The 25,296-nt window shown below is 50.9% G+C and overlaps 4 protein-coding genes across 4 annotated transcripts; 2 read left to right on the top strand and 2 right to left on the bottom strand.

Annotated features, from left to right (window-relative positions):
• Positions 1 to 138: 138 nt before the first annotated feature.
• Positions 139 to 2,109, bottom strand: TGME49_255660 (EF hand domain-containing protein). Its single transcript, XM_002364843.1, has 2 exons — positions 754 to 2,109; positions 139 to 436 (listed from the first exon to the last, which is right to left on the bottom strand). Exons 1-2 carry the CDS (start codon positions 1,055 to 1,057, stop codon positions 291 to 293), a joined length of 450 nt encoding a protein of 149 aa, XP_002364884.1. The 5' UTR covers positions 1,058 to 2,109; the 3' UTR covers positions 139 to 290.
• A 962-nt stretch (positions 2,110 to 3,071) lies between these two features.
• On the top strand, positions 3,072 to 9,322 carry TGME49_255650 (DHHC zinc finger domain-containing protein). Its single transcript, XM_002364842.1, has 8 exons — positions 3,072 to 3,655; positions 5,179 to 5,221; positions 5,423 to 5,490; positions 5,738 to 5,840; positions 6,344 to 6,487; positions 7,002 to 7,128; positions 7,974 to 8,448; positions 8,764 to 9,322. The coding sequence occupies exons 1-8, from the start codon at positions 3,370 to 3,372 to the stop codon at positions 8,931 to 8,933; spliced, it is 1,416 nt and encodes a 471-aa protein (XP_002364883.1). The 5' UTR covers positions 3,072 to 3,369; the 3' UTR covers positions 8,934 to 9,322.
• Positions 9,323 to 10,442: 1,120 nt separating this feature from the next.
• On the bottom strand, positions 10,443 to 15,764 carry TGME49_255635 (hypothetical protein; the record flags this gene model as incomplete). The annotated part of the gene is made up of 7 exons (XM_018781103.1): positions 10,443 to 10,540; positions 11,047 to 11,353; positions 11,903 to 11,976; positions 12,443 to 12,586; positions 13,044 to 13,748; positions 14,680 to 14,912; positions 15,400 to 15,764. 7 exons carry the CDS (start codon positions 15,762 to 15,764, stop codon positions 10,443 to 10,445), a joined length of 1,926 nt encoding a protein of 641 aa, XP_018636938.1.
• Positions 15,765 to 20,368: 4,604 nt separating this feature from the next.
• On the top strand, positions 20,369 to 25,262 carry TGME49_255620 (B9-C2 domain-containing protein; the record flags this gene model as incomplete). The annotated part of the gene is made up of 7 exons (XM_018781102.1): positions 20,369 to 20,468; positions 21,001 to 21,140; positions 21,836 to 21,970; positions 22,545 to 22,600; positions 23,031 to 23,090; positions 24,034 to 24,164; positions 25,177 to 25,262. The coding sequence occupies 7 exons, from the start codon at positions 20,369 to 20,371 to the stop codon at positions 25,260 to 25,262; spliced, it is 708 nt and encodes a 235-aa protein (XP_018636937.1).
• Between the last annotated feature and the right edge of the window lie 34 nt (positions 25,263 to 25,296).

A 25,296-nucleotide genomic window follows, 5' to 3' on the forward strand; every position in this document is an offset into this window, starting at 1 on the left:
GAAGAGCAAAGAGAAAGGAAGAGAAGAACGAGAGCGAGAGACAGAACGAAGAAAAGAGGAAGAGAAAGCAGGTGACCGAGGGAAGCTCTCGTGCGAAAGAAAAATGAGGGGGAAGCGAAGAGAGACGCTGAACCGGAGCGCCGTGCATGAGTTTCTGTAGTCAAATTGAAGGGTTTTGACAAGGAAACCGGGCAAAGAATCTCGCCGAAAAAAGAACGTTCGCTTGCACCACACCAACGGAGAGTGTCGGGGCGTCGATTGCCAACAGAAACCGTTCTCGCCAGTTTCACTTAAATAGCTGATGATACATACTCGCGATATTCTGCGAGAGTCAAGAGTCCATCTTGGTTGGAGTCCACTAGCCGGAAGAAAGAAAACAGTTCGCTGTTTCCGATTTCGGGATGCGTCACTCGGACCTCGTACGCATCGAGCATGCCTGAGGAAACGAAAAGAAGAAACAGCGAGAAAGACTTGAGCGTGAGAAGAAACACAGCAGCAGAAGATTTTCTGCAGCAACGTAGAACGCTCCAGCGACAACAAACGCGATCGAACAGAGCCTGGGAACTCTACAGCGTTCTTCTCTCGCCACCGGAAGCCTGTCTGAGACGCGTCGTCACTGCCAAACACAGCACAGGCGAGTCTCGCTTCTCGCTCCTCTCTTCCTCTGTCTCCGCGCGCTTTCTCTTCCTCTGTCTTGCCGGACTTCTTCGCTTGCTTCTTTCCTCCTCTGTGTTCCTGCTTTTTGACGCCTACCGTCTCCGTTGGAGTCGAACTCCATGAATTCCTCGCGGATGAAGGCCTCGTCGTCTTCGTCCATCTCCCTCCCGACTTTGTGAACGGCTGCTTCGTCGTCTGCACTCGTCCGAGGCTGCAAATTCGCTGTCGACGGACTTGCGTCCTTCGCCGTCTTCCCTGAAGCAGAGGCCTGTGGGGCGGCTGCGGCTTCCACGGCCAGTGGCGGCGCCAGGCGCGCGAAAGAGGACGCGCGGCAAAACAGAGAAAGCAGAGGAAAGAGAAACACAGCGGAGCGGCAGAGAGCACCAGGAGAGACTTGCATGGTGGCAGGAAGCGCGGGGGACGAGAGACGGTCGCGTCAGCAAGCGGCGCAGCGGCAGAGGAGAGAGAAGAGAAGAGAGACGGAACGAGAGAAGAGGAACTCGGCGAGGAGAAGACGGTCGGTTGACAAAAAGGGAGCGGTGGGGAGATCGCCAAGGAAGCTGAAGTTTGCCAAAGGTTTGGAGGAACGCGGCGAGAGACGCACAGGGCACCAGTGGAAAAGAAGAAAGGTTGAGAGCAGAGGCTCTTTTTTGCAGGGATGGCGAGGCGAGAAGGCAGGATGCCGCAAAAAGCCGCGGAGACACAGGCGAGAAGCAATGCCGATGTTCTTCAGAGAAGCTTCTTGTGAGAAGAGGATGACCGACGAGAGAGAGCGGCTGCCTGCGAAACAGAGAAGAGACGAGAAAAGCGCCTGCCTCTTTCCTGACACACACGCGTCGTTCCTCTTCTAGAAAGAAGACAAGAACTGACAGAGAGTGACGGCGCCAATCCTGCTCGCGGGCAACAGAATGGGAGAAAAAAAGAGAAAGACACCGCGAGGGGGAGGTGGGGAGGGGACCGGAGCGCGACGGCGTAGAACGCGAGTTGGAGTTTTCCTTCTCCCTTCAAAAAGGTCTGAGAGCGAAGGAGTCTTTTTCATGTGACACGCGATCTCTCTCGGCGCGAGACGCCTCCTCTCCGCGAGGGTCACCGGGGAGGAACTCTGCACCTGTCTCTCTCCCTAGAAAGGATGAGAGACAGAAACGCAAGAGAAAACAGAGCCGAAGACGCATGCACAAAGGAAAGAAAGAGAAAAAAGGGCACTGGACGCACACAACGTCGCAGAAAGAAGAACCTCAGGTTCCACGCAAAGGCGAGAGCAGATATGGGCAACGAGGAACAGAAAAGGATTTCCGACGGCTGGAGGAGAAGACGGCGCCGCCGAAAATCCTAGACGCCACACTGCGTTCCCTAAACGGATTGGTTTCGTCCTCTGCGTTGTCAAATTTCTTCAAACTGTTGCTTTAGCACATGGAGAAAAACGCATTTTCCGATCTTTTCCCCATTCTGCCTGAGCGCACAACCAAAGGCGCGAGGAAGAGCTTTCGAGAGACGCTTCAGCGCGCATTGTTTTGTAGACATACGAGACGCGCTGTTCTGTGTTTCTACAAAAGCAACTTTCTTCTCGCGAAACTCCGAGAGAACATCGACACCCAGAGACCACCGAAACCGTTTTTTGAACTTTAGGCCGGCTGTCAAGGGCACCGCGAGATCTTCTGGTTTTCGGTGTGCGACCGCCCGTTGGTCTCCGTGCATCTTTTCTTCTGGTCTTCTGCGCTAGCTTCTCTACCTCCTGCGTTTCTCGCGTCTTCCTCGTTCTTTGTTGTTGTCGATAAACACTGGTGGAAGACGTAGAGCAGCGTCTTGAGCTTCTCGCGCGTGGAAGCGCGTCACTGCCCTGAAAACCTCGCAGAAACGCCCCTGCGTGATCTCCATCTCGCGGTGTGTGCAGCGGCGTCGACTCTCGATCCTTCTCCTACCCCGTCTGTTCTCTGTTCCCTCTCTTCTTTCATCTCTTCAGTGAGGTCGTCCGGCCCTCACCTGTATGGAACTTCCTTGCGGCTCGTTTCGCCTGGTTCCTCCAGTCTCGAGGACTCCAGGTCTCTCTCTCCCTCCGCGCCTGTCTCCCTCCCGCCGTCTCTCTCAGAAAAACAAGAGCGACGGGAGGAAGAAGACACGCAGCAGTCAGCTGGACGAAGATCAAGCAGAGGTCAAGGAGAGAGAAAAAAAACAGATGAGAAGGAGGGCGCCTGAGTCAGACGACGCGCTGAAGGTGGAAAGAAACCGCAGTGACCCGGGGGTCCTGCGAGGAAACAAAAGTGCGAACAAATGTAAATCTTTTCCTTGAGAGGCGAATCTCAGGCGGAGCCTCTCCCGGAAACAGTTCTTCACTGCTTCGTCCTTTCCTCGTCGTCTTCCTCTCGTCACCTTCGGACGCCGTCGCCGTCCCCATCTCCTTTCCCTGCTTCTCTCTCTTCTTTCTCTTCTTCTCCCTCTCTCCTGTCTGTCTCTCTTCACTCTCTTCTCTCTCTTCTTCTCCCTCTCTCCTGTCTGTCTCTCTTCACTCTCTTCTCTCTGTTCTCTCTCTTCTTCTCCCTCTCTCCTGTCTGTCTCTCTTCACTCTCTTCTCTCTCTTCTTCTCCCTCTCTCCTGTCTGTCTCTCTTCTCTTTCTTCACTCTCTTCTCTCTCTTCTTCTCCCTCTCTCCTGTCTGTCTCTCTTCTCTTTCTTCTCTCTCTTCTCTCTCTTCTTCGCTCCATCGTTCGTTTGCACAATGTTTCTTCTCGGCGCGTGTGTGTTTCTTTTGCTTCTCGTCTGTCTGGCGCTGCTGTGGTTTTTCTCGACGCCCGACGGCTCCTCCCCCTTCTCGACTTTACACCGAGTCGTCTTTCTCGCGCTGCCCGCGCGCTTCCTCCACTTGCTCGAGCGCGTCTGCGGGACTCGCGTCCGTCGGGGCGTCGAGCGCGCTTGCTTCTACGTCTTTCACACCAACAATCCGATCGTCCAAATCGTCTACCTCGCGGTGATGATCGGCGGCTACTCTCAAGTTGTCCTCGTCGGTACGCGCTACGGCACACCCTTTGCTTCTCTCTGTCCCTCTCTGAGGAGACGCCTGTGCTCTCCCGGTGTTGATAAGCATCTAGGCATGGACTCTATGAGACTCGCGGATCTCAGTCGGTCGACGCTGAGGACGCAGGCTCTTCGCACTGGAAGCAGAAAAAAAACTCGCCTGTCCTCTCTCGCGTCCCCTGAGACGACTTTCCCCCCGGTCCTCAGAAGGAGAGAAGCTTTCGACAGACATGCAGAACTCACGCTCCGCAGTTCCTCTCCAGGATGTCTGGGCGAGCGAAACCGCCGAGAGTTTGTTGTCACTGTTTGTACTTCTCCCTTCTGATCGAGGGGAGAAGGTCTCCCCGGAAGAAGCTCCGAACGCCTTCTTTCTCAGAGATGCCTGCCCCCAGTCCGGTGGTTCGGAGCGTCCTAGCTCGGGGATAGCCGTTTTCGCTCGCTCTCTGACTCGCGTGTGACGTAGACAAAACGCGGCACTGAAGGAAGGAAGTTCGATTTTCTTTCAGAGGCGCGGAGGCGCCGGTATGCGTCGATCTTTGATGTGACTCCACTCCAGACTGTGGGAGGGAGTCTCGACATCTTGAAGGCTCGCAGGAAAAAAAAGGCCAAGTGTAGTTCGTCTGTTGATACGAATGAGCGTCTCCTCTAAGGCTACGCTAGATCCACACGGTGTCTCCAGGTCTTTTTTTTTCTGTTTGGAGGCCGGCTGCGAAGTCGACAGACGCCGGGGATCCAGTGGTCAACAGCCGTTCTCGTGACGGCTGTGAAGAGTTTTCTCTTGTCTTCGAGGTCCTTTTGTGATGTGTGTTTCTTCGCGTTTCAAAGCAAAATACAGTGTGAGTTTCTACATCTTCTCGAAGGTGCCCAGAGCTGCAAAGCTGCGGGAAGTTTTCTGTTTTTTCGCTCCTAGTCTGAAACAAGCGTGACTCGTCGGTCGGTTCAAACGGCTTCATGCCCTGCACTCCTTTTCAAGTGAACTGGATGACGCGGAGGAAGACGCGGCCCATGGCCTCTGTCTGCGTCTTCCAGAGAATTGCCGAGATAGCCGGTGTCCCTCTCCTCACATGCGCATGCATGCTTTCTCTCCTCTCGCCGAGCGCCTCCTTTCTCCACGACGCTCTCGCCTCGCGTGAGGAGAGAGAAGAAGGATGTTTCCTCGACGGTGACCCAAGCAAGGAGGACTGTGTATCGCTCGTCCTCTAAGAACGCGGCGTCTGAGTCTGCGTCTCCACGGTCTCTGTCTTCTCCAAGTTTGTTCCAAGAGTTTCCTGTCGGCCTCCAGGGCCTTCTTTCTCTCCCGACACTGGCTTGTCTCGAAGCCGGGGGGAAGGTCGTCGAAGACATCACGCCTTTCGCGGTAGTTGAAAGAACTTCTCAGCTGTCGCGCCTGCTGAGTCCGTCAAGGAAGATGCGATATACGGTCGGCGAGTTCTTGTGCTCCACGCGATGATCGTGCACCCAGGACTGGACGGTTTCCTTTCTGTGTTCTCCCGACTGTGTATGTCTCTTGCAGGCTATCCGTGGATTCCAAACGCTTACCTCGGCGCCCACCACAAGTACAGTTTCTTCTGCGTTGAATCTTTAAAAACTCGTTTGGGTCCCTGTTTGTTTCATAGGTTCAGAAGAAAGTGACGACTTTGCCCTAGGTTCCGAAGAAACCGAAGAAACACAAGAGACGTTCCTTGCCGATTTTACATCCAACCCAGTCCTCTTCTCGCGCTGTTGTTTCCTGCCTCTGTCGATCGCGTTCTTCACAGATTCATCGCCTTCGGCGCCTTCGTCGCCTGTCTCGCAACCTTCCTTGTCTGCTCGCTGAAAAATCCGGGTAAAAAACGATTCGCAGTTCCTTCCTCCTGCCTGGCTTTCGTCTTCCTTGGCTTCTCTCCTTTTTGCTTCCTCTCTTTCTCTCTGTTTCACTCGTTCTGCTTCTTCGTGTCTGGCGGTCTCGCGCGCTTGTTCTTGCTGCCTCGCGTCCTCCGTTCTTCCTCGAGCGCCAAGAGGCGACGAGGCAAGGGACTCCGCGTTTTAGATGAGAAAGGAGAACGCGTCAAGAACGTCTCTTTCTTTCGCAGGTATCATCAACCACACGAACGTGGACGACCATGTCCGCCTTTACCCTTACGACGCGTGCATCTACTTTTCCGATACCGAGTGTTCGACCTGTCGCTTCCCCAAGTGAGGCTCCACGAACCGGAGGTTCTTCTCCGCGTTTTTCGGCGACTTTTCTCGATACACAAAGGACAAAACAAAGCAGCTCCATCTTAACATCTTACCGTCTCTTTCTTCTTCTTCCCCGCTGTCTGTCGAGCTCTCTGCGACTTTTTCAGGAGGATCTGCGGTCCCGTTCACTTCTTGCCGCAGCGACGTTCCGTTTGCTTCTGCCTTTCTTCTTCGTTGTGCCTTCGCTTCCCTTCTCTCTTGCCCTCCATCACGTCAGTCTCGTCTCTCTCTTCTTCCATTCTTTCCTTGTCTGTTTTTGCTTCGTCTCGCTCTCTCCGTCGTCGTTCACTGTCTTCCTCTCGCTCTCTTGTGCTTCGCTTCCTTTTCGCCGCGTTCTCGCGATCCTCTCCCGCCTCATTTTTCGTCTGCACTGTGTTTGTCATCGGTTCCTTCGTTTTCCTCCGATTTTTTCAACGCTTTTTCCACCCTTCGTTTTTCTGCGTGTGTGTCTTTTTCAGGCCGGCCCGGAGCAAGCACTGTCGACTCTGCAACGTCTGCGTCGCGCGCTTCGATCACCACTGCGTTTGGATCGGCAACTGTGTCGGAGCTCGCAACCATGGCGTCTTCATCATTTTCCTCATCACACACTTCCTAACTTGTGCGTAAGTCTTGCAAAAACCAAGCAATCGATTGCGCCAAGTCGTCACTCTCCCTGCACCATTCGCCTCCTGAGGACGTTGTTCTCTCTCCACCTGTCTCTGCCTAGCTGCCTCTATCTATCTCTGTGTATTCATAATTCCATGTCACAGAGTTCCTCGTGTGTGCCTCACTCTCTCGAGGAAGTCAAGTCCCTCCGTAGATCTCAACGTCCACATTTGCACTGCGTGCAAGTATTTATCTACGTCTACGTGTGCATGCGCGTATATGTATGTATATATATATATGTATCTTTATGTGTATATATATGTATATACATATATATGTAGATATCTGTATATATATATATATATGTACGTATAGCAGTATGCGTGTATTTGCATGGAGATGTTTCGAGTGAGACTTTCCATGGGTCTGTGTATGTCGATGGGATGTTCTGTCCTCATTCTGTTGTTGCTTGTCGTTGGCTCTTCTGTTTGAGAGTTCTTTCTCGGTTTCTTCTTTTCACGGTTTTTTCAGATACGGATCTGTCGCCTCGTTGAGTCTCTTGCTGGGGATTATCGACGCCCAGAAACTCCTCTCCGCCACATACATCGATCCTTCAACGGGCAGGAGGTCTGCTGCAACGTGGAGTATTATTTTCCAAGTAAAAAAAATATAAGGCAACTTGCATGAAACCGACTGTTCCCCTTTGTCCTGACTTCTGTGTTCTCCTCTGTTTCTTTTCTTCTTTCCACCGGTTTCTGTCGACGTCTGCGTCGTTACCGTCGACTCAACTCTGGGGGGCCAGCAGTCTGTCTGCCCGCATCAAGTTTCGCATGTTTCTACATGTATCCGTAGACCGCCTGCATCTGTGTCTATCAACTCGCTCTCTCCTCTCCGCGTCTGTCTCCGTCTAGGCACACATCGCCATCCAAAGTCGCGTCACTCAGCCTGTCTGTCTGCAGCCGTCCCTGTCCTCCATCAAAGCCTCGAAATCCTCTCTGTCGGTCTGTCGATTGATCACTCCGTGCAGCAAGTCGTTGGAGAGTGTCATTCGCGTCGTAGTTGCATGCGAAACCGCGCCTGTCAAAAATCCAGGCGCAGAAAAAACGAAGACATTTGCTTTCGAAGCGACTCCAACACTGCGTGCATCTAGACAGACAAAAGGACATCTGTCAACTACACATTCAATTAATATAAAAATAACATATATGCACACACGGCTACAAGACAGATACAAATGTATACATTATCTACATTACATATACGTATATATATATATACTGCATTACCTCTATATATGTATATATAATATCTATATATTTGTTACAAATTTGATATAAATATAAATACATATGTATATGTATATGTATGTATATGTGTAGTAGATTTGAAAGGACATCATGGCAAATTGTTTCGAAGCCTCTTTGATGTTTTTCGTCTCGTACGTTGATTCTCGCTCATGTTTTTTCCGCCTGCGTCTCTTGTTTGCTGCGCTGTTCCTTTCAGTACATGGCTGGGCGCTTCGGATCGTTGATTTTCCTCGCCGTTCTCTTCATCGTTTTCTTCTTTCTGCTTCTCGGCTTCACCGCCTTCCACCTGTACACGGCTGTGTGGCGGAACAGCACGACGAACGAGAGCTTCAAGTATCGCTGCATGCGCCAGGTCTTGTCTTCTCCCTTTTCACTGGACGATGAAGAGAGGAACTCGATTTCTTCGGAGTCGGAAGGGAAACGAGGTTCGCGGGCAGCGGGATGCGCCTCGCGGAAAGGAGAGAAAACAGGAGAGCGAGAAGGGGAGACAGAAGACGAACAAGGACGTCGCAACGCTGCAGAGCGCGGCGAGGAGGAAGGAGAACAAGAGTCAGCAGAAGAGAAGGAGCTTGAAGGAGAAGAAAACGCGAAAAAGGAGATGCATCCTGCTCTCATGACGCCGGCTCGCGCAGCCCAACATATTGAGAAGGCGAGAGCGAAGTATCGTCGGAGTGAGTTTTTGTTGCCTCGACTTGGAGTTCCCTTTCTGTCTTTCTTTCAGATGTTGTTGCATTTTCTTTTTCTCGCCGCTGTCGATTGGCTTCCGACGTGGATTCTTCATCTGTCAGGGCCTTCAGGCCCAGTAGTCTTTCGTCGCGAGGACCTTAGAAGAGTCCCTGTCGACTCTGCATGTAGAGACACTTGGAAATACAGAGACTCTCTCATGCCGCAACTGCAGGAAAAACAGACTCGTCAGACTCCCCCTTGCGCGTTTCCACGCGTCTTCGCTGCGGCAACTCTTCCTTGTGGTGTTTCCTTTTCTGCAGACTTTCTCGACAGCGTTTTCGAAGTCTTTGCGTTCGACGAGTGGATGCGCGAAACGCTGCGCCTCCAGGACGAGAAATTCGCGAACGCTGTGGCCGCGGCGACTCGGGTGACACAGGAAGTCGTCGCAGCAGTCGGAGAAAAAGAGGAGAAAGAAAAAAAGGACGAATGAGAACAACACGGAAGAAAGAAGAAGAGAAAGAAACAGCAGGAAGAAGACTAACAAGAAACAGGGAGAAGAGAGAAGAAGAGGAAGAGAAGAAGAGAGAAGAAGAGGAAGAGAAGATGAGAGAGAGAAGAGAAAGTAACAAGAGGAGCACGAAGGAAGAAGGAACAAGAAACAAAGCAGAAGAAGTGAAAGGGAGTCTCTAGAGGACGACACTCGGAAGACGTCCGTCCAGAGATTTGTAGAGGTTTTAGGCTCTACAGGCTCTCTCGTTCTTCCTTGTTTTGTCTGTGCGTCATGGAACGGTAGTCGAAAAGGCATCAAGCCGCAGATTTATAAACAGTGAAGAACCGGTGCTCACATGGAATCGACTCTGAATTTTTCTTGGCTAGTCTCTCGAGACCCCAGTGCATTTGCCGCTCTGGGGATGCGTGTCTTGGAGCCTCGCATCTTTTTTTTAAAACTGTCTAAAAATACTCTGCTGAAAGTGCATGCGCATGCACACAAGTGCAAAGTTTCGCTTCCGCGCGACGAACGCCTCAGCCTGCACTCCGAGCTAAAGTATTTCAGGATTTTCACGGGAGTCGAAGAGACAACCGCGCTTCTCTTTCGAGCTCTCTCTGCGTTGTCTGGACATCCGATGCCTCCAGTGGTTGTCTGCTCTCCCACACACACAAGCGCCCATATTTCTAGAGATATATAACAGAGAGATGTATACTGACATGTACAAAAACGTACATATATATATATATATATATATATATATATATATATATATAAGTACATACACGTATATTTGTATGTGTATATATGTGCATATATATCTCTTTACGAATATACGGCATAGACGCATGCCTGCATGTATCCTATGGAAATCATGTACATATATATATATATATATATATATATGTATCGTATTTGAAGGATTTTTGGAGAGATGTCGGACTATGCTTGGGAGATGCTTCTGTCGAAATTGTTTATTAAAAAGGCCAAGAGGTTAATGCAGGTGTGCGTTGAGTTTAGAGTTTCGAGAACTAGGTAGAAAGGAAGGTGCTGTGCATGCATACGCATGCACAGTTGAATCCTGCCTACAATGTACAAAATGCACTCACATATATATTTGTGGATATGTGGAGGCGCGTGTATCGGTTCTGGATGGCAGTCTCGATTCGAGGCAGTTTCGTTCTGTGAGTTCCCCGTTCTTTCCAGGATCTTTCTCCTCTGCCTACAGGGTGCCTGTCTTCTCTCTCTGGACGCCACAAACAGCAACATGCGTCTGCGGAGTCAGCCATGTGAAGAAAGAGACCCTCTGAGGAGGAGCTCTCCGCGTTCCGCAGGACTCGGCAGCGAAGCTGGCGCCCAAGCAGCTAGATTGGCGCGCGCGCGCGTATGCGTCAAGGCATGCAAAGGCAGCTCGTTCAGCGAAACTTGCTCTTCTGGTGTGTGTCTCCACGCGCGCATTCGAGCCCCACAGAAGGCTGTTTGAGTTCGAAAAGGAGTGAAAAGAAAGGACTCCTACGACGTCGCATGCACATCGCCTTTCTCTCGCATACGTTGACTCTTCATCGCCAGAAGCTCGCGGAGGGTCTTCATCGTCGCAGCAGAGAACCAGCCTGAAACGAAAAAACGCACACTGTTTTTTCGCGACTCGTTTGCCACAGCTCTCTCGACTTCCTTCACCCTTCCGCAGGCTGTCTGAAGCGACCCGCGGCTTCTTTCTCCAGTTTTTTCGAGAGAGTGCAGGAACCAGCGCTGTTCCTGTCCTGAAAAGGGAAGAGCCTTTCGCGGTTTTTCTGATCCCGTCTCGGCAAGAGTGCAAACGCGCCCTCGTGCGTCTTGCAGCGTTCTCTCTTCGATTGCCTCAAAAACTGGCGAACCGCGGAAGATCGCTCCTCTAACCTGAGTCGGCTTCTTCGGTGGCGAAGTTCACGGAGGCCGACCGTCGCCGGTTCCTCGTGAGAAGACATGGCTCCATGACAGGCTCCGCATTCTTGTGAAGAAGCCGGACTGCAGAAGAAGACAACCTTTCTTCTCACGAGGAGAGAGACGCGAATCCTACACAGTGTTGTCTCTTCTTGGCAGGAAATACGAACTGCAGGGTGCCAAGAAAGCATCTCACCCGTTTCTTTGCACGGCGCCGCGAGGGCCGGCGCCTCTCTGAGGAGTTTCTGAACGCCTTCGTCTTGAATTTCTCTCAGCTGGTACAGCAGCGACGGTCGAGTGGGGGCAATCAGGAAGTGTTGCTCGAGGTAGGAGGCGTTCCTTGGCATTGGGACAGGCGCGGAAGAACCCCCTTCCTCCTCTGTCATCAAGTCCTGCGTCGACGACGGCGCCGGAAAGAGCGACGGAAGAGTCCCCGGACGCTTCCGGTTTCGCAGCCTGCGCCAGTTCACGTTACGGAAGAACGCATCCCGGAAGTCGAGGGTCTGAAAAGCGAAAAAGCAAAAGGCGAAAAGCAAATGCATCGCGGCGGACTGCGGCGCCCACGGTCTCGTGAACGGTCTCGCGAACGGTCTCGCGAACCGAGAGACATGTTTCGAGCTCCGTCAGCTGTCCAAAGAGCTCTCCACTGGTGTGCCACAGACCTACCACTGGTCTTGAGCGAGGCCTTATGGTGAATCCTCTCACGGCCAGTGTCTCCGGAGGGGGAGGAGGAGAACATACATCACGGAAACGGACGAATCGAGGGAAAAAACATGTGGACAGTAAGCCGGGAGAGGAACTGAAAAAGGGATAAGCAAGGGAGTGAGCAGAGAGAAAAAACTTGAGGTGAATGCCGAAAGCCACTCGCAGTCAAGGAAGGTCCTCTGTAGACTCTCTCTGTCCACGAGAAAGTGGAACCTTCGCGCTGTTCGTCATTGCTCCTTTTGCGGCCGCAGTCTCTTCTGCACGAGAAAGAAGTCAAAAGGCCTCTTTCTCTTTCTCGATGTTTGCGCGTTCTTGCCTATTTTGCCTGTGCGGTCTTCTTTCCTCACCTGGGAGAATCTGCTTTCAGGATGTAGACGAGGATCGTATCCCAGGCGGCAGAGGCACCCCCTCCACGGTCCATCTGATTGACGGGGAAATACGGAGAGAGAGAGGGAGAAAAAACATTTGAAAAAACGTAGAAAAAACTGGAGAGAAGGAAGAACGAAGGGACAATCAGGCAAAACGCCTGCTAAAAGAAGACACGAAGTGGACGGCATGCGTGATGCACTGCTCCTTCGCCGGAGAGAAAAAGAAGACTCCGATAGAACAGATTCAAAACGCGCAAATCTGTCAAGGCAGCTGCGGGGGTCTGCTCTCTGTTCATCTCGAAGCAGACAGATTTCTCTCTCTTTCTCTTCCGAGAGCGAACAACTTCTTTCTTCTCTCTTCAGAGAGCCAAGGTCACTCTGTCGTCTTTCTCAGACGCAACCAGCTCCCCCTCGCAGTATGCAGTCGGACTTGCCTTTGCTCCGCTCCACACCCTGAAACGTTCCTTCTCACTTCCCAGGCAGCCACCAGTTGCTCGTTGCTTCGAAAAAGACACGAACCTGCAAAGAGGAAGCAAGTCTTCGCGTACGCCGGCTTTTTCCTCCAGGCAGTGAACTCCGCTGGGAGGTGCAAGTCGAGCGAACTGCGCAGCCAGAGGGGCTGCTCCGCCAGCAGGTGCCGGAGCCGTGAGAGCAAGCGCTCGTCTGAAAAACAGAACTCGCCATTTCCGCAGTTCAACGTGTATCAAAGCTTTGACGCGAACCTCAAGAGAGAAACTGGCTAACCAAGAGCGTGAAACAGACACCCTACAGCACAAACGAAAAGAGCGACACAGAAGAGAGGGAGCAAGAAAAGAAGAAAAGAAGAAGACAAGAAGAAGAACAGAAGGAAGGAGAAGAAGGAAAAAACGAAGTTCAGTGTTTTATGAGGCAGGTTTCGAGGGGACGGCGAAAAGGTAGGGAGCACAGAATCACGAGCCTGAAAGAAGCGGGGCATGCTGGTAGGGAACGGTCCCTAGTGGAGGAAACGACGAAAGCGAAAATGCGAAGCAAGCAGAAGTGAGAGCAGGTTGCAAGGATTCTTGAAACACCGAAGGTATCCTCTTAATCACGCTTCAGTAGCGTTCCAGCTCGCGTCGAGCCTCCCCTCTGTGTTTCTCACCGGCTGAGGCCTTCATGGCTGCAGGCGGCGGCAGCGAAGGGAATTCGGCGTCTCCAAATCTGGCAACCGCGTTGAATTCCTCTCCAACTTTCTTCTCTTCTTCGCTTCTCGCCCTCGCTCTCAGTCTCTCGGCGTCCCCGGTCTCCTCTTGCGGTGCCTTCTGTTCGTCTCGGCTGCCGTCTCCACTCACCGGTGCGTCTCCGTCTGTCTCCGAGGCTCCTGTACCCGGCTCGAGGCGAACGGAGACGCGATTCACATTGTCTTTCCGGCCGGCCGCCAGGGTCTCCCCGTCCGCCTCCTCGGCCTCTCGGTCGCCAGCTGTCTTTGAAGCTGAAAACAAAGAGGCATCGCAGGCAGAGGCAGAACCGGAAGAGGAATAACAGAGAGAAGAGGTCGTAGAAGCGAGTTCTGCGGGGATTGCCGCGGTTCGCGCGTCTCGGTTCTGTGGCGCCTTGGCCCAGGGGACAGTGGAGACACCTAGGGCGCGAGCGACCGCGGCAGCGGCGTCGCCTTTGGAGCTCGAAGGCGGCGGAACAGACAGCTGGTCGAGTCGGAAGTTCGCAGGTTGAGAGAATCGGCAGAACAGCGGAGGCGGAATGAAGAGAGGGGACGTCGAAGAGGCGTCCACCTGGGACAGCAGAAGTTGACGAAAATCGACAGGCTCTCGCGCCCGAGAAGGCGGACAGAAGTGGAAATCCGCTAAACCTGCGAGGTAAACCGAGCGCAAGAGAACAGACACAATATCACGAGAGAAGGCAACAGCGAAGGCGCGCGAAAACTCCATCCGTACGTGAGGAAAAGCATCTGGAGGTACACGAGAAAGGGCGAGACGCGAAGGACCTTTCAATCCGCGAAAACCGTCACGGGAGAGAAGCCGAATATTATCCTGGAGCGAGACGAGTTTTCCTCTCTCAGTCACGCTAGGCAACACCCATCCAGAAACCGGCACCGTTTTCCAAAGTCAAGTGTCTCCTTCTCTGCTATCTCTTGCGCCACCAGCAAGCAGAGGCAGCCTTCCTGTCCGCTGTCGCTTGCACGAAAAAAAGAATCAAAAGTTTCGAAGTTTATCATCCACTTCGTCGGTGTCCTGAAGAACGCGTTGGAGGCACTACGCCATAGTCGTCGCACGGAGCACTGGGAGATCTTCTTTGCAGCGCGCAAAGAGTTGAGATGGAGCCCTCAAAAAAAGTGGACAGAGCGGGGAAACGTTCCTTTCTTCTCTCACACTTCCACTTCTCTCCACCGTTCATGAGCTGCACTGGAAACGCATGCAGCTTCCACCCCTGTGCTGGCCTGGGCGCCTCTCGTTCGTTTCTGTCCGTTGGTGTCGAAGTTCTCTTCCTAGCTGAACTCGACGGCGGCGAGGCAACTTGCGCCGGCTCGTGCGTCAGTTCTTGAAGACCTCTCTGTTTACCGGATATATAGCTCTCCTGCTGAGGCGAGCCTCCGTAACGCTGCTTCTCTGATGCAGGCTGCAGGCGTTACCTCTATGCTCGCTTCGTCTGTCTGCAGCTTTCGAGGTCACTCTCGACGTCTGCTTTTCCTCCAAGGCTGGTTCGCCCAGCTTCAGGGGAACTCTCGAGTTCGTTCTGCGGTTTCAGGCTTTGCGTCTAGGGCGTCCACGAAAGACACTCACCGTCAAACGTATGCAGGTGAGTGACATGACCGAGCACAGCCACCGTGACTCTGCCGCTTCTTCTTCTCTCGACTCGGACCGCGAGGCCTGAAAAGCGCGAGGGAGTGGAGACGAGAAACTGAGAGAACGTCTGGTCGTGAAGAGAAGTCCCGAGGAAAAGTCTCTCTTCCGAGGAAGACGCGAGATACGCGGATACCACATCCTGGCCCCCAAGCAACTCGAGCGCCGTCCGCCTGCGAGACAGAAGGAGGGCAGAGAAAGGCCAAGATACACGCTAAGGCAAGAACGCGCAGAGGGGAGAAAGGAGAGGACTCAGGGAAGCCTGCGAAAGAGAGAGAGAGGAGAAGACTGCAGGTACTTTGGCAGGACGGCGGCGAACGCACACAGAGACTGGAAAGAAGGAGCAAGAAAGGAGAAGCCCCAACAAGACCGCCTACGATTCAGTCGTCGAGAAAAAGGAGATGCACAGCAGTGTTGTCAAGTGATCATGAGAAGACGCGAAAGGAGAAGAAGCTGAAGCGGGTACTCTCCGAAAAGCACTGAGACAGAAAACCCGGGGAAAAGAAGCATGCTTCTCGAGAAACTCCTGAAACATCTGCATGGCGAAGCGAGCAGCGGCAGGTTCACAGAGACAGGAAGAGAGAAACCTGCAGAAGAAACGGCAAGGGTCCTCTCCTACAAGACGACAGTGTGCCGTTTTTTCTCGTTTGCTCCACTTACTTTTGCGAGACTCGGCCAGGAATGGCAACAGCGACAAAGGCTCTGTCTGGTACAAGCAGGGTGTCGCCTTCTGTGCCTCGACTGCTCAACTTCCTTCTCTTTGCAGAAGACGAGAGACAAGAAGAAGAAGAAGAAGAAGAAGAAGAAGAAGAAGAAGAAGAAGAAGAAGAAGAAGAAGAAGAAGAAGAAGAAGAAGAAGAAGAAGAAGAAGAAGAAGAAGAAGAAGAAGAAGAAGAAGAAGAAGAAGAAGAAGAAGAAGAAGAAGAAGAAGAAGAAGAAGAAGAAGAAGAAGAAGAAGAAGAAGAAGAAGAAGAAGAAGAAGAAGAAGAAGAAGAAGAAGAAGAAGAAGAAGAATAGTCTTCCATCTTTTTAAGGGCGTTTCGACGAAATGTCGGACGCGGTGCGGTTAGAAGGCCGAAGGCGGGGACGAAAACTCGAGATTTCTCGCTGAGTCATGTCCGGAAAAACGCGGAGAAGTTTCACGGCGAGATATTGGGTGAACAGCGAGAGGCGGGAGAAAGGCGAAACGGTGTCTCCTTGCAGCGTCTCTTCTCTCTGGTAAATGTTTTGCTGCTTCGACTTTTCGTCGTCTGGAATGGACTTTGTGTCAATCTCCCCATGAGAAAACGGATGCCGTTAAACCAAAAAAAACTACAGAAACCATAGACAAGGCTGCAGAGGAGAATCTCACAAAACAAAAAAAATCTCGGAATCATCACCTTCGTTTTCTCTTGACAGAAGCGCCGAACTCGCCAGCGCTTCTTGCGCTCTCTGTTGGGCCATCTTTGCGCGCATGGTCAGTTGCCCATTCTTTACGAGCAAGAATTCTTGATTCGTCGTTTTCGCCTCTGGACCTTTGGGTTTGGAGAGAACACAAAAGTCGATTATTTTTCTTGGACCGAAAGAGGCACAACGGCCAAGGTTATGGCTGTGGAGAAGAGCCACGGCGAGAAAACGGAGACAGCGAACCGGGCGAGAAAAAATGGAAAGATCCGGAGTCCGTTTGCCTCTTTTGCGCTCAAGAGTTCGTTAGTCTTCTTCGCGAGTGTCTTCAAAAGGTTCTTTGAAACTTGTGAAACTTTTGAAATTTTTCTTTGGACGCAAAAGAAATAAAATCGCCAAGGTATTTCTCTAAAAGTGTGCCTGAGGAGAAACTGGTGAAGTCCCTCCAGGACGAGCGGATCTTAGGGTAACAGGTTCTTCTCTTTCAATTCTGCTGCAGTCCTTCCGCTGAGTCCAGCAGAACGGAAAAGTTTCCAGTCTCGACTGCTGAAGAGAAACCAGGCAGAGGGGATCGAACTGCGCGCGCGAGGCCTCGCGGTGTCGACCCTTCTGGTCATAAAACGTCGTGTATTTTTGGACGTTGCGTCCATGCCGTAGAAAGGACTATTTATGGGGAGTGTCTGCTGTGTGTGAGTTTAAAACAGAGATGAAGTTTTGTGTGAGTCGACGAGGCCGTTGCTCGCGTCTAACAGGAGTAAGTGAAAGTCAAGTCCGAAGCACGCAGGTAGACACACTCCTTGCACGGTCTGTTCCTCCTGAACTTGGCAGTTTCAGCAGAAGGGATGTTCACCGGGAGCAAGTCTGCTAAACTTCTTCAGCGAGTCTTGCTCCACAGCAGGGATCGCACGACACCCCGAAGAACAAAGCGCACTCGAGGCTCGCATGGCTGGGACTTCGCTCTTGCTGTTTACGAAAACCTTTTGGTCGCCAAACTCGCAGACAGTGCTCAGAGTCAGTCGTTTGTGGCGGACGTTTGAACTCACAAAATTCTGTCGTCTTCGTGCCTCCTGGAACTCGAGAAGGCGTTCCATCTGAGACCTCTCACGTCCCAAAGTGCGGTTGTTCGCGGCGTTAACATCAATGCCATCGAGACCGATGGGGCGTTCCTATTGATGTCTGCAACAAGGGAATGAAATACAACGGCTTTTAAACTCACTGGTGTGTCTGACTGGAGACGCCTTTGAAAAACTCGATGTTCGTGATGGCTCTAGACGGGCACAAGTTCCTGAAGGGTAGAAAGGGGAGTTCGAGCGACAACGCCGTTTCCGCGTAAACGACGAGCTCGGGCGGTGGGCATGTGGAGAAAAAGACAAAAAAACGAAATGGAGGAAGAGCGTCGGTCGAAAACTGTCGGGACGAGAGATCGGGAGAGAGGGGAGCGAAGGTCGTAGAAAGAAGTGAAAGACTCTCTGACCAGTGTGTTTCAGAGCGACAGACTGTGGAAAAACCGGTTCTGATGCCGCTATGAAAATCACATCCCTGTTTCTTAGTGAATCTCATAATTTGCGTTCAAGCGGCTGCCTCTCAATCAATCCCCTCTCCCGATACAACCTGGGTGCCAGTCGCGAGCTGCGCATTTGTCTGCCCACGCAGAAAGTACTTCAACAGACGGAGGCAGACGAAATTGGCTTTCCGAATCGCATGCTGGAGAGCGGACATGTCTGAAAGTGCATGCGCGGTCTCGCTCTTACACAAACAGTGGTGACTCTCTTGGAATATCTTTGAAAGAGAGTCGTGATCTCAGAAGTTGGGTCGTTTTGAAGCGATTGAATTGTTCGGTTCACTGGCAAGCCGGGAAAAGCGTCTCGACGCAGTGGGCAGACTGTCTTTGCAGATGTCTTTTGCAGCTATGTATGTGTAGATGTGCCTAGACATCCTCCGTTTACTTCTCTTTGAAGCTCGGGGGAAAAGAAGGCGATATTGGGCAAAAACGAATATCCAAAGTACGTCTCGCTTTTCCTTGGGCGTCTCAAAGAATAAAGAATACTGGCTAGAGAAAGTGGCTACGGCCAACAACTGGCTGTGGTGTCAATATCGGGAGAGTCCTGTTACCTCCTTTCTCAACATTAAGACTCTGCGCCGTTGTTTTGTTAATATTCATGGGAAGAAAAATCCATCCTGAATGCGTGTATCTCCTGCAGCAGTTTTCATAGCGAAACCACGAAAGACTTTGCTGCAACAAAATACGTGCAGAAGAACATGAATAAGGAAACACAGTCCGTAAAGATCCAAATCAGGAGTCGAAGTTCCCTCGCAAAGGACTTTGTATTCCGGCGAATGCCGCTGAAGAGTCGAAGATCCGTGTCACCAGGTCCGTCTGCGCGTTTCTGACATCTCAGCCACTACTATAATATAAGTGTGAAGGACAAGACAGAAGCAGACCCACGGCATGCGGCTCCAGTTTTCTGCGCGAAGCGACAGCTGTCGTCAACTTCACGTTTTTGGTTCTGTTGTTTCTTTTTGTGTGGGAATTCGCGTTCTTGAGCTCCGAAACGAACCCGCTGTCGTCACCAAGCTCAGCCAGAAGTTACAGGAACCAAAGACAACTTGCTCCAGTCTTTTGCGACTCTTTATGTGACCCATGCTTTCGGAATACCTGGCTCATTTAGCCGAGCCTGCGTTTTCCGTACGTCATCCTCTGCTCTGTTTTAACGAAACTAAATCGTCCCCATGTAGAATCACCGTCGCACGTCATGCTGGAAGTGCGGCAGCAAGTGTTCTGGAGACAGGCCACTCAAAAAACGTCGATTTCTCACTAGGCCGTCGCGCAGTATTTTGTGGCAGAACGGAATCTACGAATATTTTTCATATATGGATTTCGTTGTGTCGTGCCAGTGAGAGTGTTCACCAAACTGTACATATCCAGATGCACTGGAGATCCCATGAAATACTGCGTCGTTCCGTGGTGTGTCGCAACATTCGAAAATACATCGAACTGCGCAGTAATGTCGAAAGTGTCCTACGGTGCCGCATCTATGCCCACACGTGTGTTCCGCGTAACTACTCGTGTTGCGCCAGGTATTAAGTGAACAAAAGGGCAAACCAATGCACAACAGAACGAGTCTGTTTTCCTACCTACGCTACTGTTCTAGATATCACGGAGTGGATGAGACAGACAACCAAACGACGCCATGCCAGAAGGATCCCAGAGTTACCTCCGGGTTTTCTCAGGTTCTGTGCGATACGTATGTCGCTTCATGAAGCGGTGGAGCATTCTCTGTGCACGATGGCTTGCGCGAGGTTGACTAAACGCGGAGAAAGGCAGACTGCATGCAAAAGTGCTCTGTCTTCGTTTGTGCGAATCAAAGAGAACGATAAAATGAACCACTGGCTTCGTCATCCACCGAAAAATGTGTTTTGTCTCAAACGACAAGGCGGCGTATCCGCTGGAGAAGTAAAGGCTTTCACCGCGCGTGGTGCTGTTGCCACGGAAATTCTTCGAGATTCCTGGTAGTATTCTTCCCAACGAAAACTTCTCGTTCATTTCTTCGCGATACGCCAGTGGTGACCTGCAGAAGAACCCTTTTTTTCAACGGCATCCGTTCACTAAGAGCTGTTCGAAAAACGCGTGTGGTGTAGCCGCAGGTATTCCAGGAAAGGACCCGCCGAAACCGGAAACGTTTCTCCTCCTTGATATTTCCAACGCATCAATAGCTGTTAGCTTGGCCAGCGGTGATAGCATTCGGAAGGAAGGCTTCATTCCACTTTTATCTTGAAAGGTCGAAAGAAACGCAGCTCTTGCCTCGAGTCTGGAAGCGAACAGAAGAATGAACAGGCCGGGAGAGTTCAGTTCGTGGCCTCCTTCTGTGGCGGTTGCTCCAAGCGCCACTGGTAAATGCCAAACAACGGGGTTTCTGCTGGAACCTCTCGTGAAGAGTTACAGAAAACAGACATGACTGCGGACATTAAAAGCTGTGACACCCCAATTTGGGTCTCCGTACAACGTCATGCATTCGCTTATTCGAAAAGGTTCCCAACAAACCCCAGAGAGGTTCACCGAGTTGCTTCCCACTTTTTATCTGCTGTAGATTAGCATTTGTCGCTTGTTAGCTCCCAAGTGACCACGTAACATTCTTTTGACGTTCTTGACACAACCCTTCGGTTTGGACAATGGAGTACTCTGAAAAAACGCCACCAAGGGTGAAAAATAGTTGACGGACCCAGAGACGCTGTACTGTTTTTGGTCATGAACTCGAATGCTTCTCAACGTGCGTCATCAAATCAGGGTGAACAGAAAGTTAAACCTTCAACACACTTGCATATTGCAACACCCTTGGAGCGCCTCTGTACGGATGCTAACCAAACTGCGAGTTCTCGATACGCCGAAGCATTCGGCAAAGGGGGTGTTTCCTTTGGGTGAGATCGCCAGTTCTTTAAAAAGAGGATGCTCAAGTCACGGAGTTTTTCCACAGTCCACTTCTTTGTTCTTTCGCAGAAAGCCTGGTCAAGTCCTCCTCATCGATCTGTAGTTTCAGTAAGCCAGCTGACGAAGTTCCAGCAACAAAAATGTTGCACATTGCAAACGAAAGAAAAACCCTGTTTCCCTTACTCTTTCTCCCCTAACGGCGTCTGGTAACACTGATCACCGTTTATTTTTGACTGTTTTTCAAATATGGCCTCCACAGAGATCTAGACGTGCTTCCCCTATGTCTGGACACCCACGACGATACTCCCGTAGATCGTCATACATCCATTTGCAGCTGAAGGTTTTCTTGATGAAAATGTTACACCAATTTCGGGATGAGAAGCGGGAGGGGTGTTTAGTATTTCCAGTTCCTCTTCAGTTCTTTTCTGAGGTGTCGTTCCTTCGTTTTTCAGCGGAGCAATTTTCCCCGCGGCACTTCCAGGTCATTGTGTCGGGAGAGATTGTATCTGCCTCGATCGACGGAGGTCGGGGCTCTGGTCCGCTAGTGTGCAGATACCTATTTGTCCACGGACCTGACTGGAGAATCATTTCCGTAGGTGCTCTAGATTTCCGTGGGTATTTGTCCCGACCAAAAGATCCCAAAGTGATATGGGAAATTTCTGTGAATCTCTTCTTCAAAACAACGGTTTTTCCACTCGAAAGTCTATGTAGATACATACAGGTAGGTGTTCATGCATGTCACTGGCAGCATGCACTTCGGCACACAGAGAGATAGGCGTTTGAGTCGCTGCAACGTGAAGTTCCCTAGTACGTCTATGTTTACTCATGCGCAGCCCGGTAGACACCTGTACAAGTAGCGGAGTGTAGGTATCTGTGTTCAAAGACGTACAAGTAGATGCCCACTGTGGTGCTCGACTTCTCAGCACCGGCTTTCCATTGCTACTGGCGCCTCTTTGTCCTCCAAACAACTCCTGTGTGTAGCAGATCCTTTTCAGTTCTGTCTCTGTTGAAGGTGTTGTACATGTCTTGCACCAAGTCGACGCAGCAGGAAGAGGAAGAGAGTTTCAACAGGAAAGAGAGTGTCTCGCTGTTTTCCGTTTTTGTCTGTCGAGACACCGTTTGTTTGTCGTCACTCTAGCGCTCTTCGTCGCTTCCCTCTGCACTTCTTCGAGGAATCCCAGGCTATCCAAAAACCACATCTCCGGTTCGGATTTTCTGCCCCAGAGAGAGTCTGAGATTGTACGATTGTGTAGTATTTGTGATGCTTACGCTTCTCGCTTGTCTCAGGGTGAAGAACAAGCAATCTCACAGAGTGCTTACGCTGCAGGAGCCTCTAATCTGGCTCTTGAGTTTCTGTCCTATCCCCTAAACGCGGACCAAGACCAAGTAGTGTGGAACTTCCCGTTCAGCCTCATCTTCAAAGTGAGACAAGCTTTTCTTTTGACTTGACTTCCGCGGTGAAACGGTTTCTTCGTTTCCTACAAGCGAGGCTGGGTGGGAACCAAGACAAGCGGGCACTGAGCACCAGAGAGATGTCTGGACTTGGGCAAGAGAGTTCGAGCGTCTAAGCTGTTGGGAAAGTCACCTGCTGCAGAGTACCGGGCAGCACACGAGACACAAAACACTCAGACCACCCACTGCCTGTAAATCTAAGAAGATTGTAGTCGACCGGTAGGAATGGGTGAAGAGGAACACAGAACTTAGCATAAATGATGAAGGGATTCGATCGACAGTCTCGCTTTTCTGTTGCACGGATCGCAAAAAGTAACAGGACGCCAGCAACCAGCGAAGTTCATGGTCAAGTTGCCACATCAAGAGCCGTAATGCTTGCAGATCACATGCATGCAAATCCGCCAGCGACGTTAAGAAAGGGGAAGCCCGTTCTTTATCGGGAAGCATCGAGAATCACAGAAAAGGGCGTTGCTGTGTTCTTCTTTGAAACATTAGCGGGTTCTGTTCAGCTGGACTCTCTCACGTCACCTTCGTTTTTCCTCAGTCCACGAATCCATTCGGATGGCCGCGTCTTGTTATATGCGTCTACGGTACCGACTGGTGAGCTCCTCCGGAAATTTTCCAAGTTTCCCTGTGAAGGGTAGGCGGTTGTACATCGTTGTTTATCTGCTACAGCATGCGAAACCCTCACTCATCTCTCCCTCCTTCCGTCTTTTTCTGGCATACCTCCCACCGTGCGACTACGTCCATACGGTCCGTGAATTGACGCGAAAGTCGCAGCAGTCAAATGACTCTTTGTATTGCGTTTTATGTTGCCTTCCAAAGGTTGAATGGCACTCGTTTTACAATTCTTGCACCTACATGTGTGAGCGAGATTTCCGTGCACTTTCCTCGAAGAAACTCGGAGGCCACGCATGCAAAACTTTGAGCTATTTCGATCGACCTCACGACTTGCGTTTCGGAGATCGCCTTCCCGGCTGTTCCAGAGTAAACTGTTGCTGTGCCCCGTTTATGTTTCTTGTCTCAATAGGCTGAACAGAAGAGTTGTTATCGGCTATACCTCTGTGCATGTTCCGACACAACCGGGACGGTGAGAGTAGAACGCGAGAGAAAGAGCGAAGAAGCGAGGCGGATTCGATGAAATGTGCTTTCACACTGACTCAACTCGAGTCGAATAAATAATATAGACGTACGAAGAGCCGTACATCCTGTTCACTGGCGGTTTTTTCGGCTTCTCTCTGATTGCAAGAGGCGAACGATTCGCACCCAGGTGTACCACATGGTTGTTTATCACATGTTGCGTGCAAGCCGTTCATTCCCCTCTCTCTACGTTCCTCTTTTTCTCTGGTCTACCTTCCACCGCGTGACTTTATCTTTACGATCCGAGGATGGACGCTGAAGTTGCCACACACGCTTTTTCGTTTTGGTACTGGAGGAAGTTCTCAGGGAAAAACAAGCAGCCAAAACCGACCAAAACATAGAGGGATGAAAACTCCTAAGTAGACAGTTCTCCACGGGAGCATTCTCAGGTCTTCCCCCTGCATGTAGATTCAGAACCCAATGAAAGCAGGTGGATGTGAGTTTAAACGCCTTTTTTTGTCCACACCCTCCACAAAACTGATCAAGACAGCTAAAATGATTGAACGGAGAAAGGAGGCTTGCAATGGTTGTAGCATTGCAGAAACACAATGGCCGCATAAGACAGTACATATCCACGAAACAGAGTGACTATACCAAGTCTACCTCTGCACGAACGAGATGCACATTCTGGCTGTCTATCTTTCGAAAACTTCAAGCAAATGTAGTGCTGCTTGACCTTTTGCCTCTAGACTCAATTCAGCAAAATGCGTCTCGCACTGGAAAGGCGGTTGTTAGGCTCTGACGACCGTGAGAGGGTCCACACACTATGGAGGATTTGCTTTTTTGCCATGGCTGAGACCCGCGTTCTTTGTCTTTCCATTCGTTCCTTGTAATGCTGGGTTCCCTAGATTTCCGCGTTTAGCTGCTTGGAAGATGTCTGCCGCTTTTCGCAGACACATTCACACACTTCAACTCTACTCCATCACTTCTTCGTCCTGGATGCAAAGACTCGTCGCTTGGGCGACAGGATGTCGACCGGAGTACGTCGATCCTCAAACAGCGGCGCGCAGTGAAGGTCGTGAAGGTACGCGACATCATCTCATTTTCTGCACAAAAAAGGAAGCATCACCACAAGTCTATTCTTCGATTGTTATTTCTTGAGTACATATAACTAAACGACGCGTCAAGGACCCAGCGGTTGTCTTTCAACAGCTTGAAGAGGCACCTTCATAGGCTCTGTGGACCGCAAGAGAGGGGAGAATAGGGTGGGTGGCGAGCAGGACCTTCTTTGATGAATTCTCTTCATAAGAAGGACCTCAGGACAACAAAGTCGCATGTTCTCTCGTAGCTTCGATGCCTCAGGCATTCCTGTCACCTTCCTGCCGTGCTGAATTTTTCCAGAAAGTCGTACACAAATTCACACAATTGAGCTTCTCTCGTTGGCGTATACGGATCGTCATTCAGGGATAGGACCATTTTTCTAAGTTTCTTCATTGTCCTTCAATCTCGCTGAGTAAAGGAAAATGGAAGCGATCGTTTCTGAGGCGAAAACTCTATTTCAGCTTCTTCTCCAGGGGGCAGACAGTTGGGGGTGGCCGTGTCCAGATCTCGACTGCCTCTGTTCTTTTGGGATAGTCCTCAGTTTAGACAGAACTGCTGCTGTGGTTTATCGGGACGACGCTCGGGATTATCAATTTACAGCATTCTTGGGCCAAAGAATAAGCAGCTACCGTTTTTGCCTGCTTCGGAGATAACTGTCTGTCCATCGATTTCTCTCGCGATGCTTTAAACTCGGTGTGAGATTCCACGACCGTATGATTCCTTCTCCAATAATTCACTGTACCATAATCTCGTGAATTCATGGTCAGCATCCGGCTAGTTAAATATATACACCTACACAGATACCAATATATATATATATATATATATATATATATGTACTTCCATGGATCTGTGCCCGTGCATGCGGAAATAGGTTTCTCGGCTTCTGTACGAACGAGCGTTATCTTGTCAGTTTTATCTGCTTTTTCCGAAGTGTTTTTGGTCTCGGTTTCTCCACTGCAAACCTCGACCCTCTGCGTTCCTTTCCCCTGCAGTGGTGCGAACAAGTCACGCAGGCCGCATCAAGGTCTGCTTCAACGTTCTTTCGAGAGATCTGCAGCAGCTCCAATACTCCCTCTAAACTCTCTGATTCTCTTCACTCCTCAAAGCATAAA

Source organism: Toxoplasma gondii, chromosome VIIb, assembly GCF_000006565.2.
Source record: "Toxoplasma gondii ME49 chromosome VIIb, whole genome shotgun sequence".
Classification (NCBI taxonomy): Eukaryota; Apicomplexa; class Conoidasida; order Eucoccidiorida; family Sarcocystidae; genus Toxoplasma; species Toxoplasma gondii.

Bases quoted from the DNA above. Each gene is read 5' to 3' on its own strand.
- TGME49_255650 (XM_002364842.1), top strand. From the start codon at position 3,370: ATGTTTCTTCTCGGCGCGTGTGTGTTTCTTTTGCTTCTCGTCTGTCTG. The intron at 3,656-5,178 runs GTACGCGCTACG...TGTCTCTTGCAG, and splicing joins CTCTCAAGTTGTCCTCGTCG to GCTATCCGTGGATTCCAAAC. The intron at 5,222-5,422 runs GTACAGTTTCTT...CGTTCTTCACAG, and splicing joins TACCTCGGCGCCCACCACAA to ATTCATCGCCTTCGGCGCCT.
- TGME49_255660 (XM_002364843.1), bottom strand. From the start codon at position 1,057: ATGCAAGTCTCTCCTGGTGCTCTCTGCCGCTCCGCTGTGTTTCTCTTT. The intron at 437-753 runs GTAGGCGTCAAA...TCGTTTCCTCAG, and splicing joins GTTCGACTCCAACGGAGACG to GCATGCTCGATGCGTACGAG.